The sequence below is a fragment of the Rosa chinensis genome, chromosome 2 (genome assembly GCF_002994745.2).
Source record: "Rosa chinensis cultivar Old Blush chromosome 2, RchiOBHm-V2, whole genome shotgun sequence".
In the NCBI taxonomy this organism is placed as follows: domain Eukaryota; kingdom Viridiplantae; phylum Streptophyta; class Magnoliopsida; order Rosales; family Rosaceae; genus Rosa; species Rosa chinensis.
The window spans coordinates 21,890,180-21,910,973 of record NC_037089.1 but is presented as its reverse complement, the minus strand read 5'-3'; the positions used below and the strand labels follow the sequence as shown (position 1 = coordinate 21,910,973).

Below are 20,794 nucleotides of genomic sequence, written 5' to 3'. Positions count from 1 at the left end.
AACGGTTACAAGAATAATCCGTTGTGTGAATCATAAAAAAAATAGCGGCAGATTTCCCTCCTAGATTGACTCAAATTTGGCTCCAAATTGGTACTACATCATACAACAGTATAGTTATATCTGTTGTATGAGAGTAGCTTGCAAATTGTCATACAATAGTTTTTATTCTTGTGTTGTATGATCAAGGAAGATATATTAGAGGTTTCAATGTGTCTCCATATGCCACTCATTCCCCCGCTCCCAAATTGAACGTTGCTTACACATGGCAGGAACTTTCCCTCCTTGCTGGCACAACTCAAATTTAATGTGTGCGAAATCAGACAATATAATGAATGTTATGTGTTGTCTGATACATGAATACAAAATAAAAATAGTCAACAATAGGTGCGTTTGTCTCCCACTTCATTTATTCCCAACACCAAAGCACAATTTCATCAGTCTTCTTCTCTCCCCGAAAGACAAGTACCATCATCTTCATCCACAACCAACCTCCGTGTCAGACTCAAATACAAATCGGGCATCCAATCGAAGTGCCCAGTGGATTTCACCATCGATCTCTCTACTGAAACCTGCATCCCTGATCCCTAATCATCAACCCCTCAACTCTCGACCCCAGAATTTCTTCAACCATCGGAACTCTCCAACTTATTTGCGACCCCCTCGTCCTCCACTGCACTCCAACACAATTCCTAATTTGTAGGTTTAGCCTCTACAAATAACCGAAGAAGTAGTTAGTGAAGAGAGGAAGATGAATGGGAGGAAGTAGTTAGAAATCGTCTCCTTCTCATGGACGAGAGCTTGATCGCAGTCCCCTTGCCTCGTCGGGTTTCAATTCCAGAAGACTGAGATTTGCCTCTTGAATTTCCCATACGGCATGCCGTTTCTGGTTTGAGATACCACTCGGGTCTTTGATTCGATCAATATGAGTGATGCGGATTGGGAGTTCATTGCTGAGGAGGACGAATGATGTGGTATAGTTCTATTTCTCTCTTTGCCTTGGAGGATATGTCTGAGTTAGGGTTCTGATTTTACACTTAGTTTTTAGGAATCGTTTAGTGTTTAATTTAATTATGATTCATGATTACATGTTAGGGTTTCTTATAATTGCCTTACAGGAGCTAGGTGCCCAAAATTGGGAAGTTGTCACCTGTAAACATCGAATATTGGTGATTTAGGTATGGTCAATGCTTCATATCTCTCTTCCTCCTTGGTTCAGGTTCCAATTCGATCTCTCTGTGTCTACTTGTATTATGGAAGTTTGATATGATGTTTTGGTCTGCAGTGTGGCTCCTATGATGGAATGGTCTGATGTTCATTACAGGACTTTGGCCCGCTTCATATCCAAGCATGCCTAGCTCTACTCTGAGATGCTTGCTACTGAAACCATTATTTATCAGAAGGAAAATCTGGTAAGACCCTACAACAATGCTCTTTCCACTTCTTTCAATCTGTCATTAAATTTCATATGCTTTTTCTGTTCAACCTTCATTTTTTCAGATTTGTTTATGCATATGTGCTACGTTTCTGTTTCAACCAGGATTCCATTGGCAAGCCTCAAATGAAAATAATTTATTGTATATATATGTGTCACTTCTATTCTGGAAGAAGTACAAATATGACTTTGTTAACTCTCATGTTTAATCAGTTTTGGATGTCCCAGTCAAGAGTAGCTGGACATAGGTGCTTTGGTTCTCGTCCTATATGCTAGATCCAAGGGTTTGATAAATTTTCTTATTACATTATTAATTGCAATAAAAAAAAAACACCCCAGTTTTTTCTTTGTAGTTTGCTCTGATAAAGTTGTGATTGAAAAGATTGAAAAGATTTGGTTTTTACACTGTTTATTTTCAAGATTTTTCTTTTAAATTGGTCTGCAGTCATGTTTTTGTACTTAGGCAAGTTGGGTTGTAAGCTAGATGTCAGGATGTAATGCTTGAGTAGATAAAAAATGTTGGTTGTTTGTTATGTTTATCTGCATTTGTACTGATAATTTTACTGCTAGAGATTCCTCTATGTCTGGTTCTAGTTCGCATATGTGCTTTGGAGCTTTGAAAGCTATTATCACTTAATGTGAATATGGTTGTGTTCTATGTTTCCCCTTTTCTTATAGTTACTGATCTTTATTTTGTGGTGCAGAGGATCATGTTCATTTAAGTCCTTACTTGTCCTACATCAGTGGAGCATTAGCAGGTTGTGCGGCTACTGTCGGATCATACCCGTTTGATCTTCTAAGAACCTTGCTAGCTTCACAGGGGGAACCTAAGGTATAGAACTTAGTACATGCATTGTCCTAACAATCGTATTAGCTTTACATGGTTAACCTAACAAATAGAATATTAGTAACATGCATTAATTTTTTCATTTTATTGTTTTCATCACTATATATTGCTATGTCCTGCAAGTCTTAATAATGTGACGTTATGCATGTCACCTGAAATGAGATTTACTTTAGGGTTTAGGGATTGCTTAAGATTGAGCATTGTTTATTGCTCTTGTATACGGTGGTAATATTGTCAAATGATCCAAGGTTGCAAATTATACTTGAGTTCTTTGGCATGGCAAGCTCATGAGAGTGCTGTGCACAACTTTGGTTAGTTGGAGTCAGCCTGAAATCAGATTCTGGTGCATGACTTTATTTTGATTGCGTAAAGAAATGGTTGACCGAGACCTTCGGCACACTTCTTACAATAAAAGGTGAGCCTCTGGCAGACATGTGATGTCTTTCAGGGCTTGGGTAGCACACGCTTAGTTACCAGTCTTTAGCTGGTCCTTTTCTAGTTTTCTTTTGAGGTTCCTTTGGGAGTTTGTGTGTGGTATTATTTTTGAAATAAATAAGATTGGGAATAGATTGTATAATTGCAATTGCAAATTAACAATTGGATATGTAACGTATACATTTAAAATGGTCAAGCCAATAAAGTATATATGTAAATTCATATCACTTTTTTTAAGGCTATTGTCGTCTTCATAATTTGCATCTATAAAGCACCAATTTTTTCATGAGTTCTTTGACACAATAGGGGGCCTTACTGATATTTTCCTTCAATAGGTGTATCCAACTATGAGGTCTGCATTTGTCGATATAGTTAAAACTCGTGGATTTAGAGGATTGTATGCTGGATTGTCACCAACACTGGTTGAGATTGTTCCTTATGCAGGCTTGCAATTTGGTACCTATGACACATTTAAGCGCTGGACCATGGTAAGATTATCATAATTTTGCTTTTTGTATCGCACCATCCTTTGATGTGACAAGTCATTTCAATTGAGGAATCTGTTGTTTTTTTCCTTTTCTTTTATTCTCTCTTTTATTATTATTTTTTTTTTTGCTGTTGAAGGTTTATAATTGAGCTCAATAAATAGCTGTTTGCATGGAAATACTTAGTGTCTAGTTGTAACACCAACCCACTATGTTTGACCTGTGAATGAAAATACTTTATTAGTGAATTGTAAAACAAGAGTCCTCTTTGTTTTGTGAAGCGGGTTTTCTTAGATTGAGGAGATTATGTTGCAATATGTTGTTTCTTGTGTTTTGTACAAACAATTTGACAAGAGGAAGTCAAATCAGACCTCATAATATTCTTTGTGTTCATTGTAGATGTTGAACCAGTTTAGATCGTCTAGTGCAGACTTATACAGTACAGATAATAGTCTCACAAGCTTTCAGCTTTTCCTCTGTGGTCTTGCTGCTGGGACATGTGCCAATTTTGTCTGTCATCCATTTGATGTGGTCAAGAAAAGATTCCAGGTAGATCTTTTGACATCCTGAACTCTGTACTACTATCATTCATCTGGAATTAGTGCTGTACAGAGATTTTTCGCTAAGAGTATAAGGGAAGAAGATTTGATTTAATATGCTTTATATGTGAATGATAATGCAATGAAAATAGATATATAAAACTTCATTTTTTTTGGGTTGTTGTAGATTGAAGGACTACAGAGGCACCCAAGATATGGGGCTCGAGTAGAGCACGGTGCCTACAGCAAGAAAGAAGGCTGGGCTGGTCTTTATAAGGGAATAGTCCCATCAACGGTCAAAGCTGCTCCTGCTGGTGCAGTGACATTTGTGGCAAGCTGATGTGGCTTGGTTCGCATCCACACATCGAGTTTTTATGCTTGATGGTGTTCAGTGATTCTTCCTTACTGAAATTATGTCCTATCCACTTTGTAAAGTATTTTAATAGTGTACATTAATTACTTTGAAGGATGGCATGGCACCGGGTTCCTTTGCACTGTATGATCACTTGCATTGCCAAAAGTTGGTCATATGGCTGATTTATATTATGTTTGGTTAAGCTTTCCTAGTTGCAAAATAACAATAAAAAATTATGGATTTCTGTGAGGTTTTTCCTTGCTTTGAAACATAATAGTTCCATAATATTGAAAGGGATTTAAGAGTGAGTTTTCCCTACTTTGGTCTGGTGTCAAAGTCCTAAGTGATTTGGCATCTTCAGTGGTTTCTTTTATGTTATTGTATAATGAAAATCCAGCATCATGTTTCTATTTGGCTTTGCTTTGGAGTACACTATGCAGCTTGTGCTATCTCAATGACCCTTTTATGCTCTATGCTTCTTAATGTCCTACGTATTGGATAAGTTGCATAGTTTTGGAGGTTAAGATTTTCCAAATCAACTTTTTGTCAAGTCATTTGTGATTTTAATTACAAGACATAACTAATTCAGAAGGATATGGATATGCAAAGTGTTCCACCATGTTGTTATATCATAGGATGTCAAGTTAAAGTTCGAGCTTATCTAACATCAGATATATGAAAGAGATTCTGCAAGTGAGTTTCAGTTTGGAACTCTTTTTCGTATGTTTTGAAGTAAAAGTGACGTGGCATTGTATTTCGATAGTGATGTCATGCAATCTTATTGCTAATGGTTGGCTTTTGTTTACTCCAGGATCAATTGATTTGTCACTAACAATAGCACTTCCTATATATTTTGCAAACAACATTGGAAGACAGAATGCTTTGGAACAATATGTGTATCGGCCTTTGATGTTCAAGTAGATAGGGCATATATGTATTAGAATGCTTTTCATGTTTTAATGTTGAATGATTGGGAAATGCTCTATTTTAACATTTTAGGCATATAGAATGGATTTGATTACTCATTTGATGGTTATATGAATCATTTGATAGTTTGCAATGTTTGTATTTGATAAAGTACTGTTCATTTGGTAAATGGACCAAATGAATGCACAATCTAATTCAGGAATGGGATGTTCAAATGATCACACAACAGTTTAGATATAATGATCACTGCCTGTTATCTGAATGACCAAAAATGGGACAAAAACACATTGTAATCAATCATATCACACATCGGTTTTTAACGAATCAGTGTCTTCTGATTTATACTCAGACAACAGAATTAATTGAACTCTGTTGTCCCAAAGTTAATCACACAATAGATATAGTCCAAGAACTGAAGTGTGAAGCTCAATCAGACAACAGAAAAAATTAAAAAATGTTGTCTGATACGATTAACATACAACAGCTTAAAAATGGCACTGTTGTCCGAAGACAGCGCCTCAACTGATTCGCTGCTGCGCTTCGCATCTGCTGAGCCATCTGCCGAGCTATCACACAACAGTTATAACACAAACCTGTTGTCTGTGTGTTTCTCACACAATTGTGTTCCACCGTTGTCTGATGAAAAATCAGACAACGGCTCACTCTACAACGGTGGGACTCCAAATCCCACATCGGTTTTTTGCCGTTGTCTGATGCGATTTTTGGTGTAGTGATTTTCCAATTTCACTACATACTCATTAAAGCATTCATATATATTTAATAAGAATTAAAACTATTTGGTCTAGTGGCATAAGTCTCCCATTTGTAAGTGGCATAAAAAAAAAACTATGATTAAGATCATGTGACATAAAAATGTATGATATAAATGTTGAACGCATATTGGTGAGGGAAAACAAAACAAATCATATTATGACCTAAATCTAAGTCTATCCATTATATTTGCAAAAAATAAAAAATGAGCTAGCAATTAAAAAAAATTACAAATATTTAATTAACTAATCATGAGGTATAGAAAAGAAAATAAACATAAAGAAAAAATGATTAATCTTCATTTTTTTTTCACATCTAAAACAGAAAAAAAATATTCTCAAAAAAAAAAACCACATAATAGTTCATGTTATTTTCTTGTTGATTAAAAATTAATTTTTAAAACTCATTACATTGTGTTTAATTTTATTTATTGAAAAAGAGATTTATGTTGTCTGAATAAGGAATGAATATGTAATTAAGATTTATAGAGTAATTAAAATAAGAAATGAGTAAGATTTTTATTTTAAAAATAATAGTTTGTTTGCAAATTATATGAGTGAAGTTATTTGAGGAATTTTAGTGAGGTTTAGTGAGTAAATTTAGTATTTGTAAATTTGATAGGAGGTGTAAAAAGTATAGGAGGTCAAGTAAGTAAATTTGGAGGTTCTAATAGAAAAACTCGTACAATATCATGTTTTGAAGAAGAATTTTAATTCCTTCAACAATTGTGTATTTATCGATCATAAATGAGTACACTACGAGGAACATATTTTCTTTCTTGGTTCTAGTTTTATTATATAAGAAATATATGGTTAATTTTTATATGACTAACTACTGTATAATGGAGTTGTACATCGAATTCTGTGTAAGAAACATCTATATCACTATATCACTACTTGTGAATCAGTGTGTGATGAAGGTGCTTCTAGTCTGATGTAGTCATACATGACTCTTTCGAATTCTGTGTTAAAGGAAAAACACATTATGTGCCTTCGTCAAAGTGATTGACGGAGAGGGAATCAAGTAATTAGCAATCACCATCAATCAGCATGGATTACGGACCAATCAGTAGTTAATATCATTATTGTAATTGATCTTTCCGTTGTAATTATCTCCCTATATAAAGGGGCTATGAAATAAAATGAGTAGACCAATTCCAATTGTCATTTTACTTTAACACGTTATCAGCACGCTCAGAGCAAATAGCCAATAGAAAAAAATCCTAGTTTTCTAGTTTTCTTTCTATCGAAAAGAAAAAAATCCTAATTTATTTTCTTCTTTTTCTGCCGCCACCAACAACCAAAAAAAAAAAGCTCTTCTTCCCCGGCGACCCTTCCCAACCCACCAGGCCGCGCGCTGCAACTTCCAACACAGCACCGACAGCCCCTCGCCCTGCCCAGCATTCGCTCACCTACACCAGCGCTGCTGCTCTGATACTGCTGCAGATCCCACCACCACCGAGCCCAGTTGTAGCACCCCCAGTGTGGTCCCAGCCCCGCCTACAACAGTGCTGCTCCCTACCGGCATACAGCGCACGTTCTCGCAGGTTAGACCGGCCTCCAGCAGCCCACGCAGACCTCGCTACAGACCCGGGCCCAGCACCGATCCGGCGATCCCTGCCCAGCACCGATCAGGCGATTCCACGAGCAACAGCTACCGGTCTGCAGCAGCCGGCCAGACCGAGCCTTGCAGCAGTCTCAGCCTCAATCCCTGCGCAACCTCGGCCCAATCTCTAAGAAACAGAAGAGAGAGAATCAGAAGAAAAAGAACAGGCCGAGGAAGAAGAAAGAAGGAAGAAACGCGGAAAAAAAAAAACAGAAAAAAAAAGAAAAAAAAAAAAGAAAAGTTGTGACCGGACCCAAAGAACATACCCGGCCCAAAGAAGAAAAAAAAAAAAGAAGAAACAAGGCCTGCGGCCTAGAGAAAAAAAAACAGAAGGCCCAAAGAACAGAAGGCCCAGAAAAAAAAAACAAAAACAGAAAGGGAAAAAAAAACTCGGCCCAAAGTAAAGGGGCCAGCCCAAAGAGCAGACCCGGCCTAGACTGAAAAAAAAAAAAAAAAAAAAAAAACATTGCTACTCACGCCTGCATCAACACGCACGTGCTCTAGGATCATTTTGTTTTCTCGCAATCAAGTATGTTTTCTTTATTTTGTTTTTATGCTTTTAATCAAGCATGTGAATTTTATTTATGTTTTCTATTTTTAAGCATGCTTTATACTTCATTATTCATGCTTTATTATATTTGGTTATTAAGCATGTTTAGTTAAGATAATTTTGATCATTTTAAGCATGTCTTGTTATTTATATAATTATGTTTAAACATGCTTTATATTTATTGTTTATGGTTTATTATGAAATTTTGAGCATGTTTTTCTTTTTACTCATATATAAATTATGCCTACGCATGCTTCGTATTATGCTATTGTTTACATTTTATTTTATGCATGATATATTCTTACTATTATTATGTGTAGTATATAATTTGTTATATATTTGTGACATTTGAGCATGCCATGTAGTTTATTTTATATGCTATGTTTTATTTATTATTAAATATGCTATTGTTATTGTTAGAATACAATAAATAAATTGTGTTTTGCCATGATAATGAAAATTCATGCGCATTATACACACACTTACTGTGATAAAATATTTTCACATAGCATCGAAAAAAAAATGTGACCATTACGAATCTTGGTCTTGAAATCTAATTCATACGTTTGGAAAATAATTCACGTGGATGTTTTTATGACTGTGTAATTTATTTCTTCTCTCTTGTTTATGTAGATGGTTGATCCAACTCGACCTAAATTTGACATTTTGGACTTAGACGGACTTGAGTACCACCGTTGGGTTTCCGATGTAGAAATTTCCTTTGTGGCAAGAGATTACACTGCCATCATTACCGACCCCAAAGACAATGGACCGTCTGACAAGGTGAAAGCAAATACCTTAATGTTTCTGAGGCGACATATTGATCCTAGCCTCCGCTGGGAATACCTTCAGTTGAAGACACCCAAAGAACTGTGGGATGCCCTTAAGGGTAGTTTTGGGAACATTCATGACACATTGCTCCCAGAACTGACCGTTCAGTGGAATGAAATCCACCTGCTTGACTATAAAAGGACTTCAACAAGGATATGTTGCGCCTAAAAGCATGTCTAAATTTCTATGGAAAGGAACTCACAGAAGATGAAATGATCCAGAAGACTCTTTCCACTTTTCCTACTTCAGCAATTATACTAGCGAACCAGTATAGGCTGGAGTATGATAACAAAAGAATCATAACCTTCAACAAGCTGATCAACCTACTGCAAGTGGCTGAGAGGCATAATGAGGTTCTTTTGATTAACAATGCCAGGCCTGTTGGGACAAAGAAAATTCCTGAGGCTAATTATGGCAAAGTGAAAGGTGGAACGAACCCCAATGCAAAGGGGGTTAGACGTGCTGATCCCTACCCACGTGGCAACAATGCACCACGTGGCAAGGGGGGGTAGTGATATGGGCCGTGGAGGCCCTCCCAATGTATGGCGTAGAGATGGTGGTGCTGGCCCTAGTGGTCATGGAAACAAGGTGCAAAGGGCACCTAAGAACCCTTCAGTCAAACAGAATAGAGTTGGCAATGAACCATGCTATAGGTGTGGAGTCATTGGGCATTGGTACAAGAACTGCCAAGCAAGCAACAGAGTAGCAGCCAATTACAAGAGGCATAGGGAGTGTAAAGAACAAGAGGCTCACTATATGGAAGAAGGAGGCCATGACCCATACGTCAACCTCACAATTGCAAACTTTAATGACAACAAGAAACTTGCTCAGTCAACCGATGCCCCAGATTTTGACTGATCTGCTTTATTTACTCTATTTTCCAAAAACAGTTGTGAAGGCATAATGCCTCTTTTTTAATTAGACTATTACTTGGTCTTAAAGTTTATTTCAATAATGGTTTGATGAATTAGAACAAGACCTTGATTTGATTATCGTTGGCTCATTAATAAATTTTGAATTTTATTCTCAAGCACTGAATTTATTCAAATTTATTTACTACACATATTTACATGGTTTGAAATTGCAATATAAAGATGTAAAGCAATACATCTAGAGAAAAAATTATTATTAGAATGAAAAGATTATCATTCTACTAAAATAGAAATACTCTAAAGAATCTGAGATATATTAAAAGTCAAAGACGCTCTGTATGCACCAAGAGCTATTCGAACCTTGTTAAGTTTCAAAGATATTCGTGCCAACGGTTATCATGTAAAAACACATTGTGAGAATGGAACTGAATACATTTATATTACCTCTAATGAATGTGGAAGGAAATGCATTTTAGAGAAACTTATGAGTCAATCTAGTGGACTGTACCTCACTACTATTCGGATCATTGAATCTTATACTGTCACCAACAGTGAAATGTGGGACACTGACTCATACAGGCTTTGGCATGACCGCCTAGGGCACCACGGTCATGACATGATGATCCATATTTTAACGAACTCATATGGACATCCCTTCTTTCGAGTGAAAAATAAAATGGGACAAAAATCCTTCACACAGCACGGTGTCGGTTCTAGTACTGCTCAAATGCAGTCATTGCCTTCTGAAGTACCAGTAGCACTAACACTCCCATTATGCCTCATTGACTATTTCAAAAGCACATCACTCGTTTTGCAAAGCCTGCTCTTTAGCAAAAGCAGGATCGAGACCTTCCTATGCTAAAGATATAAAATAAAACATTCCATTCTTACAAAGGATACAAGGAGATATCTGTGGACCTATCCATCCAGAATGTGGACCATTTTAAGTACTTTATGGTTCTGGTGGATACTTCGACACACTGGTCACATGTCGCTTTATTGTCCACAAGAAATGCTGCAAACTCCTAGCACAGATTATACGTTTAAGGGCTCACCACCCTGATAATCCTATCAAGTCTATAAGGCTTGATAACGCTAGAGAGTTTACATCAAAAGCATTTGATGAATATTGCATGCCTATTGGGATCGATGTAGAGCATTCAGTACCCCATGTGCATACACAAAACGGTCTCGCAGAAGCCACCATCAAAAGGCTACAGATGGTGGCTAGGGCATTGGTTATGCGCACCAACCTGCCTATATCTACCTGGGGTTATGCAATATTGCACGCAGCTTTACTTATTCATTTCAGACCCACAGCTAGCCAACCATTTTCTGCGTACCAGTTGGTAACTGGATATGAGCCTGACATTTCACATTTACGCATATTTGGTTGAGCAGTATATGTGCCTATTGCGCCCCACAGCGCACCAAAATGGGTCCTCAGAGACGATTAAGTATTTATGTTGGATACGAATCCCCAACAATTATCCGCTATTTGGAAACCGTGATAGGCTATCTCTTTACCGCTAAATTTGCGGACTGTCACTTTGATGAGACAGTCTTCCCGTCGTTAGGGGGAGATAGGAAAAAGGATTTTCCAAGGGAACGACAGGAATTGTCGTGGTTTGTCCCCACTCTGTCTCATTTTGATCCCCGCACTTCACAAAGTGAAAGTGAAGTGAAAAGAATAATCGATCTTCAGAACATAGCAGATTCGATGCCTGATGCGTTTATTGATATCGCAAAAGTGACGAGATCACATATACTAGCTGCAAATGTGCCTGCAAGGTTAGAAGTCCCCAACAAGGGGCACGGTGCCGCAGATAGAGGCATTGCAACCGCACTTAGTGGAGGTGTGGTTGAGGCTGTGGCTCCCCAAGGAAGAGGGGGAGGCCACTTGGTTCGATTGACACTCACCCAAGGAAGAAAAGGGCGAATAAGGCACAAACCAATCATCAATGTATAGAAGGGTAAAATCCTCATATAATACCCGAACTATCATGAAATGCACTTTTTGGTACCTACAAATTTTTAGGGAGTCCAGTGGTACCTGTATTATCCCTCCGTTAGCCCTTATAGTACCTCCATCCAATATTCCGTTAAAAATGCTTACGTGGCAGTCATGTGACACTCATGTGAGTAAAATAATAAGGGTAAAATAGTCTTTTCATTCATAATTAGAATTATAGAATTTAATATATTGAATATTTATAATTAAAAAACATTTTGACACATAAAAAAAAGATAAATAATACCCAATTTATTCTTCATTGTTATCGGGATACTTGGATCAATTAATTTAAGTACTTTTATTTTTGTTTAGTTTTTTATTTTATTTTATGAAAAGTTAATATATACTAATTTGGAGATAACTCTTTTCTTGAACAATTAATGGGATTAATCAATAGAGATGGTAGGTAAATCTAGATATTCACTAAATTCAATTCTAGGTCTTTCTTTTAACCTAGTCTAATTTATTTTAATTTAGTTTAATAAAAAATTTGTAAAAGAAATATGAAAAATAGGTGTTTTACGATTTTACCCATACTTTAACGGAATAATTGACGGAAATACTAAAATGGCTAACGGAGGGATAATACAGGTACCACTAGACTCCCCAAGAATTTATAGGTACCAAAAAGTGCATTTCGTGATATATCAGGTACCATATAAAGATTTTACCCATGTATAGAATCCCTCTCATAAGATTGTCTCTGATTATAGTTATGTCCATGAATCAATACTGGAGGATGCTCTGATGTTAAAAATGATTCCAGAGAACAAAGAAATCTCAGATGATTATGAGAGTGCGTATGAGTTGATAGAAAGATCTTCCATACACATTGATGATATATACTGTTGCTCAAGGAATCATAGAGCACGATGATATCGAACCACGCTCTGTTGCAAAATGTCAACAAAGAGTAGATTGGCCTAAATGGAAAGAAGCAATCAAGACAGAATTAGATTCTCTGACAAAGAGACAGGTATTTGGTCCGGTAGTGCTAACCCCATTAAGTGTAAAGCCAGTAGGACATAAATGAGTCTTTGTCAGAAAGCGTAATGAGAAGAATGAAGTCCTGAGGTACAAGGCTCGCCTTGTGGCGCAAAGTTTCTCACAATGCCCTGGAATTAACTACGAGGAGACATACTCTCTCGTAATGGACGTTATAACGTTCCGCTACTTAGTTAGCTTAGTAATTTCCGAAGGACTGGAAATGCAGCTCATAGATGTGGTTACTGCGTATCTCTATGGGGATCTAGATTCAGAGATATATATGAAAGTGCCTGATGGCCTTACATTACCCAAGTCAAGTGGCTCTAAACCACGGAGTGCGTTTGCAATTAGGTTGAAACGCTCACTTTACGGATTGAAACAATCCGGCCGGATGTGGTATACCTGTCTAAGTGACTACTTGATTGGGAAAGGATATAAGAACGATGAAGTATGCCCCTGCGTATTCATAAAGAAAACAAGTTCCTGATTTGCAATTGTAGCTGTATATGTCGATGATATGAACATAATAGGTACTCTTGATGAAATAAGAGAAACCGCGAGCTACTTGAAATTTGAATTTGAGATGAAGGATCTTGGGAAAACTCGATTCTGTCTAGGCCTTGAACTCGAACATCGAGTTTGTGGAATACTAATCCACCAGTCTGCATATGTCCAAAAGTCAGGCAATTTAACATGGACAAAGCGCATCCTGCTAGCACTCCCATGATTGGTCAAAGTTTAGATGCAAGGAAACATCCATTTCGTCCAAAGGAAGATGACGAAGAGATGTTGGGAGCTAAAATTCGCTATCTAAGTGCAATAGGCGCATTATTGTACTTAGCCCAATGTACTCGACCAGACATTGCATTCTCAATGAACTTGTTAGATTTAGCTCAGCGCCAACGCATCGTCACTGGAATGGTATCAAGAACATTTTCGATACCTAAAAGGAACCATTGACTTGGGACTGTTCTTTCCCTACAGAGAGACAAGAGGGACCGTATATGGAACTGCAATCCCTAAAGGAAATGTTGATGGCGAAAGCGCCTCTCACAACACCGAAACACCAAATAACGTTTTGGTTGGTTTTGCTGATGTTGGGTACCTCTCTAACCCACATAAAGATCGTTCCCAAACTAGTTATGTATCTACCATTGGGAACACAACGATATCTTGGAGATCAACCAAGCAAACCCATGTGGCTACCTCCTCGAACCACTCAGAGATCATTGCTCTACATGAGTAAGAACTATATGTGTATAGTTGAGAACTATCATTACACATATTCGAGGGACTAGTGGTTTGAGTTCTACCACTGAAGAGCCTGCTTGCATTTATGAACACAATGCAGCTTGCATCGAACAGATGAAGCTAGGTTATATTAAGGGTGATAATACAAAACACATATCGCCAAAGTTGTTCTACAATCAACAACAACAGGCTCTCCTCAAGATTCAAGTGAATCAAGTAGGTCTGAGGAGAATGTGGCAGATTTGTTCACCAAATCATTGCCTAAGGCCATATTTGAGAAACATGTGAAAAGCATAGGAATGTGAAGACTTTCCAAGCTCCCTTGATTAATGTAAGGATCAGGGGGAGGTGTAGACATCAGGGGGGTCTAACACACATATGTCATCCTCAAATGTAAAAGGTGCGTTGTGCTCTTTTCCTTCGACCAAGGTGTATTTTTTGTCCCACAGGGTTTTTATTGTTACTTGACAAGGTTTTTAGTGAGGCAACAACTCATGCACCATTTCATCTTTGACTTGGCACAAGGGGGAGTGTTAAAGGAAAAACACATTATGTGCATTCGTCAAAGTGATTGACGGAGAGGGAATCAAGTAATTAGAAATCACCATCAATCAGCATGGATTACGGACCAATCAGTAGTTAATATCATTATTGTAATTGATCTTTCCGTTGTAATTCACTCCCTATATAAAGGGGCTATGAAATGAAATGAGTAGACCAATTCCAATTGTCATTTTACTTTAACATATTTGTAAATTTAATAGGAGGTGTAAAAAGTATAGGAGGTCAAGTAAGTAAATTTGGAGGTTCTAATAGAAAAACTCGTACAATATCATGTTTTGAAGAAGAATTTTAATTCCTTCAACAATTGTATATTTATCGATCATAAATGAGTACACTACGAGGAACATATTTTCTTTCTTGGTTCCAGTTTTATTATATAAGAAATATATGGTTAATTTGTATATGACTAACTACTGTATAATGGAGTTGTACATCGAATTCTGTGTAAGAAACATCTATATCACTATATCACTACTTGTGAATCAGTGTGTGATGAAGGTGCTTCTAGTCTGATGTAGTCATACATGACTCCTTGGAAAGTTTCACCACCTCTCGCTTGAGTAAGATAGACGGTGTTGATTCCTTCTTTTAGTAGCGAGCTGGGTATCTCAACACTAAACAACCAGTACAAACCATGAATTCCATGTCTTGCTATCGCATTGTCCCCTCCGATTAACTTTGATGAAAAATGAGGTTGCTCATCGCTCTTGTTGTTAATTCGAACCTAATTAGAAGTCGATGTCAATAATTAGTTGGAAATTTTAGTATTAATTGCAAAGAGTACATTTGGTCAGACTTATATAATACGTTTAAATATCGAATACTTGGTTAATACAAGTATACATTACCTGCAATTCTGCATTGTTTGCTGAGGCCAATGCCAATTGGAGTGTATAATTTCCTGGATTTGTGACATTATGAAGTTCAAATAGAATTTGCCACGTCGTTCCTACATAGGTTTCATTTCCAGTATTTCTGCGGGATACATATTAGTAAATTACACTAACTTGATAATACATAACTAATGATGTAAAGGCAATGTTGCAAGATTATAGGTAAAGCAAGTACCTGGTCACTTGAGCATAGAACCAATCATCATGGTAATTGTTGATAGCTACGTTGTACACAAGATCATTATGAGGGTGTCGCTCTCCATAACGTGCCCACAACCCGTATTGCCTAAAACTATTTGTGATAGTCCATTTACAGTAAGCAATTAGTTGTAGCAGAATGAGAAATATAGCTCATAGATTGACACTAAAACAGTTTAGTGCACCGATTGTTAGGTATATGAGAACGTACTTTTCTGTGTGATTCTGGGTGTATAAATTGTTCAAAAGAGTTGGATAAGGATCTGGTACGTAGAATTCGGCAGCAGTGCGATCAGGGATGCCAATTTCCCACAAAGTAGGACCATTTCTTGGAGGTTCGTAAGTAAGATTGTCCAATTTGATATTAGACCCTGGAGTAAGTACAGATGTTTATTACTAATTAGTTTTTTGGGTAGCAGGACTATCTTGTTTCTTTTATTCTTAAAAAAAAGTGTTAAGTCAAAAAGATCGCGTAATTACCTGGAGTAATTGTAATATCAATCTCATATTTGTAATCCCCAACAATGCCAGGAACCCATGCATAAAAACTGTAGTTTCCGGGTCGCACATTTTTTATAATGAATCTACCTTCTTCGTCAGCTTGATTCCAAAATTGATAACCCTGAAAATTCAATGTAGCAAATAAAGAAAAAATTTATAATATATTCCATCTTGATGCTTACTATAATCTACTTTTTTCCTTTCCTTTGGGGAGTGAAATCCACATTCTATTTTACAGTTCATACTCCATATTTTCTTACCTAATATCTTAAATTTTGTCTTTTTGTGAAGACAAATATTTGAGAGAGTAAATTTCTTTCTAAAAGAGGAAAATATGAGTATGGATTCCAAATTTGAGAGTGTGAATTTCATTCTTCTTTTCTTTTGATACTTTTAGATATGATCAAACAAGATCAAATAACCAAAATGCACATTAATTATCAAATGGATTCTGGTGTAAGAAATTACCTTGTTTTCCCTTTGCCATGATCCCACTTCTCCGGGTGCAGCCAATCCCACATAAGCAGAACTTGCTGGGAAAAAACTCTCATTGATGTATCTAAAAAAAAAAACGTTATCGTATTTGTAGATTTACTTTACGTGTTAATCAAATAAATTTGATTGAGAAATTGAACTTGGATATGAGCGTAAATGCACTATGTCTATAGCATTAGAGTTACATACCGATCATGTATTAGTAATTGGCCCAAAACTGATCCCCGTTGATGGGAAGAAGGAAAGTCCTCGGATTGAGTGAAATTATACGGCCAGTTCTTGACTTCTTTAAGCATCTAATAGGAATTTTTAGGGTAGGGTCAGTTGTCTATTCAAATTTTTTTTTTATTATGATTTAACTGACGGTACAAAACATTTAGTCTGTACGTTGAACTCAAAACCTTCTACTTATAGAGAAGAGACTAATATCACCAAATCAAATGATACTGGACAATTTAGTCGAACTTCAACATAATGATAAATTAAACATGAACGAGATGCTCTAAGATTGTTATTATTACCTGCTTTTTAGCATCATTCCAGAGTATACGGATGGAATTCTTTGAGCTTGGAGCCGAATTAAGATACACAAAGACAGGCCCAAAACCTTTTTCCATGCCTCACCTTCTTCAAATTTGATCTGAAGTTCCTTCCCAGCATAATGAGTACTAACAAACATCTGTATCAATGTGCATATGAGAAAAATCTAAGATTTAGCAACTGATTTGGATAAGAATCACAAAGGAACATGATGAAAGAAACTAGCTAGACCGGTGTACTCGGTACTTACGGAGAGGGTGGTTGGACCAACATGGGAGGTGAGGTCCTGCTTAAAGGGGCCTCCTGTACGAAATTCGTCGCTGGGTGTGATCATCCAGAATCCCACAGATTCATCAGTACTAATCCAACCATGAACTTTGTTATCTTTGTCCTCGATTGAGTACTGGTACTTGTCATCTACCTCTCCTCTAAAGTCAGGATTGCTTGGATTAGTCAAAAGACAAGCTTCTTTATACGCAAGTTTCTGACCACGACCACGGTCTGCTGCTGTTGGCATGCTTCTTTGCCTGGTGTCTGATAACGCCATATAATGAAATCTGACCATTGATAATAAGAAATGTAAAACACAAGTGATTGAGTTTCATTTCACAAGCAATTGTCGGGTACTTAATAATGTTTGCTTTTTCTACTTACTTGGCTTGTTCAAGCTTGTAAACCATTCTAATTTGATCCATATCCTGTACCGCTGGCCACCCATCAAGGCGCTCGAATATTCCATATGCATAGAAACCAGAACTACCCCGCTGCAGTATGTACCTGGAACCAAAAAGTATAGTTAAGATTAACTGTACACTACAGATTTTGTTGCCAATTAGATTCAGAAGTGTTGAGACCACACCTTTTGTCTACTGTCAAGGGAATTGTGTTCGTGCCGTTACCAAGGGAAACATCATATGTTCTTAGGAAGGAAATTTCTGCTTGGTCTGACCTCGCGGTAATAACCCTAAATTTTGTTGCTTCTAGTCTGCACTTGAACCATGTAAATAATTTTGTTGCTAAAACTAAGTAAATACATTGTTTTAATTAATTTCAGGTGGAGAAGTAAAAGGATTAATTGATTGCTTACTTGTCAGTTATATTCTTTTTCCAGACCACATCCCAGTACCTGCAGAAAGTTTTTATATATGTCAAAGAAAAACTTGGATTTCTTAATAATTGGAACGAGATGTGCATTATATGCTTTCAAATAGTCTTGGGGAAAAAAAAAACCCTCATGTTGCCTTGCTCAACTCTTTGGAGCATTTCATCAAACAAATATCCGCAATTGTCAAGGACAAGGTCCATAACCATGGAAGTAGTTGGCTTACCCTCTATTATTTTCTTCATTCCCCATTTCAAGTATGCCAAGGCCTCTGTACTGTATACCAACAACGTATCCGCCCGGATTAGAGAAAATGACTTTGACAATGCCATTATCCAAAACAACCTAAAAAGTGAAGCCCACAAATTATATAGCTAATCAATACTCATGGTTCTATTCCAACACATAAATGCTACTCAAAACTGTCTTTTACATAGCTCTAACTTATTAGTTAGACAGCTCTTTTTAATATTGGAAAAAAGAAGAAGAAGGAAATTACTAAAACCAGGATAATAGTTTACCCTCTTGGGGTCCCTTGTTAGTAAATTGACCCCCTGTTGTCGCCGAGGAGTTATGCTCCTCAGTGATCGTCTGCAATCAAAAATAGTACATAATTAGTTAAGCCAGTCAATTCAGCATGTTGCATACATCGAAAAATTTCGTTTATATCATGTTATTTGTAGATTGTTCAATCTAAATTATAAATCAACTTAACCATAGAAGCATGAATGTCCCCTCATCCATGTCTTCATGAGCACATGTTTTCTTGTAGTTTTTTTTTCCCCCAATTATTCATCTGTAGTCATGTGAATTGTTAGTACTAACCGTGACCTCTGGGAAGAGTCATGAAAGTAGAAGGCAAAAGCAAACCTATGTGATGCAAATATTGGAGTAATAACACAACATGAGAGAGAGAGAGAGAGAGAGAGAGAGAGAGAGAGAGAGAGAGAGAGAGAGAGAGAGAGTTACAAACTCTTAAAAGTTATGGTTCACGAGACAGAAAAAAACAAGAAAGATAGGTGCAATGATAGCTTGAATAAGAACCAGAATAAGTTGATGAAGACCTGAAGACCTAGTAAAAATTAAAAGCACCCCAGAAATTATATGTGAAATTCAGAGCACGCATCTATATTCTCAGTTATCAAGATCATGGAAAATCAAATATCTATAAAAAAAAAAACACCGGTAAATGTAATTAATTGATGTTCCTAACTTCCCATGTAAGATTGGAATAATACTTTCCAATTCTAGAAAAAGAAAATATGTTTGAGAGGGACTCTGCTCATTAACACTCTGCTTCTTCGAGCAGTTAAAGAACTCAGGATTATTACTCCAGGCTAAAGTAACATAGATTTTCACCTTCACCATTAAAGACACAATGCCCTCTCTCTCTCTATCTCCATCTCTCTCTTTCTTCTCATGCTTTACCTCACCAATCACCATGAGATAAAAGAAAGACAGAAACATAGGAAACAGAGGAAGAATGCAAGAGAAGAAGGAGAGCAGATGACCAACCTTACTCGGCTCGTCGTCTCGTCGTAAGTTCCATGACCAGCCAAGAACAAAACCAGAAGAAGCATTGCTGCTAATGACCCCAGAAGCCAACCCCATTTCCTCATCTTCTCCATTTTCGTCCACCCTGCAAATTCAGAACAAAAGCTCCTTAATGTTCATATAAATAAATATACAGAAAGAACATGTATTTAATAGAACAAGATAACTAAGCATGGTGTATGGATTACTTCATTGAAATCTCAGCAGCCAAAGCTCCCAAAGAAAATGGCTAATATACCTTAAGTTTCCCCGTAAAGGGTCTTGAATTTTTGGAGGCAAAAGAAAGCTTAAAGAGGGGGACAAAGAAACAGAGTTAATATTATTAGAATGTGTACTTTTTTCGATCATCAATAAATTCCTTTTTGGATCCGTAAGGCTTCTGAAACGTGCAGACATATATAAATATGAACGTTATATATATAACTGCAGCCTCAGTTCTCTGCTTCCTTTATGGTGTTACATTCTTGTTGAAAAATAAATTTTATATACTGTTTCTGAAATCCCTGTAACCACCTGCTTGAATTTTGTGTTATGTAATAAGTGAAGAGGGCAATTTTGTCCTGCAGAAAATATGACATGGGCAGAGGAAGGAGAAGGTGAACTGAAATTTTTGACAATTTTGGGCCAAACTTTGACGATTTTTCAAAAATTAGTTAACAAACTAAAAGGGTTGAAATGTTTGGATTTGGGAGTAATTTTTCAGAGAGGTTTGTGCTGTTATACCAAATTTTGACCAAAAACCAACAAATTTTCACAAAACTTTTTAGAACCAGCATACTAATTGAAAATGAAATATTATACGTATTGTAAGGGGCTTCAATAGGTTGAACTTCTAGAGTAGAACTAGTAAAAAGAAAATGGCAAGAGGGTTGGCGCGTGCCTAACTTTTTATAACGAAGTAGTTAACAATTAAAATGTGGTGATGGTACAACCGAAGAGAGAAAACTAGATGGATGAACTAAGTATTTTAATTTTGAAAAAAAAAATTAAGAAAATGTATAATGTATTTTAGGAAAGATCACCACAACGTCATCATTCACCTTGAT

General features: G+C 36.8%; 1 protein-coding gene and 1 pseudogene across 1 annotated transcript; one reads left to right on the top strand and one right to left on the bottom strand.

The window, feature by feature from the left end:
* Positions 1–2,117: 2,117 nt before the first annotated feature.
* Positions 2,118–3,979, top strand: LOC112189065 (mitochondrial thiamine diphosphate carrier 1; the record flags this gene model as incomplete). The annotated part of the gene is made up of 3 exons (XM_024328334.2): positions 2,118–2,264; positions 3,050–3,202; positions 3,599–3,979. Coding segments are annotated over 3 exons (471 nt in total), but the record flags the coding sequence as incomplete, so codon positions are not given.
* A 2,506-nt stretch (positions 3,980–6,485) lies between these two features.
* Positions 6,486–20,208, bottom strand: LOC112189486 (annotated as a pseudogene).
* Positions 20,209–20,794: the final 586 nt, after the last annotated feature.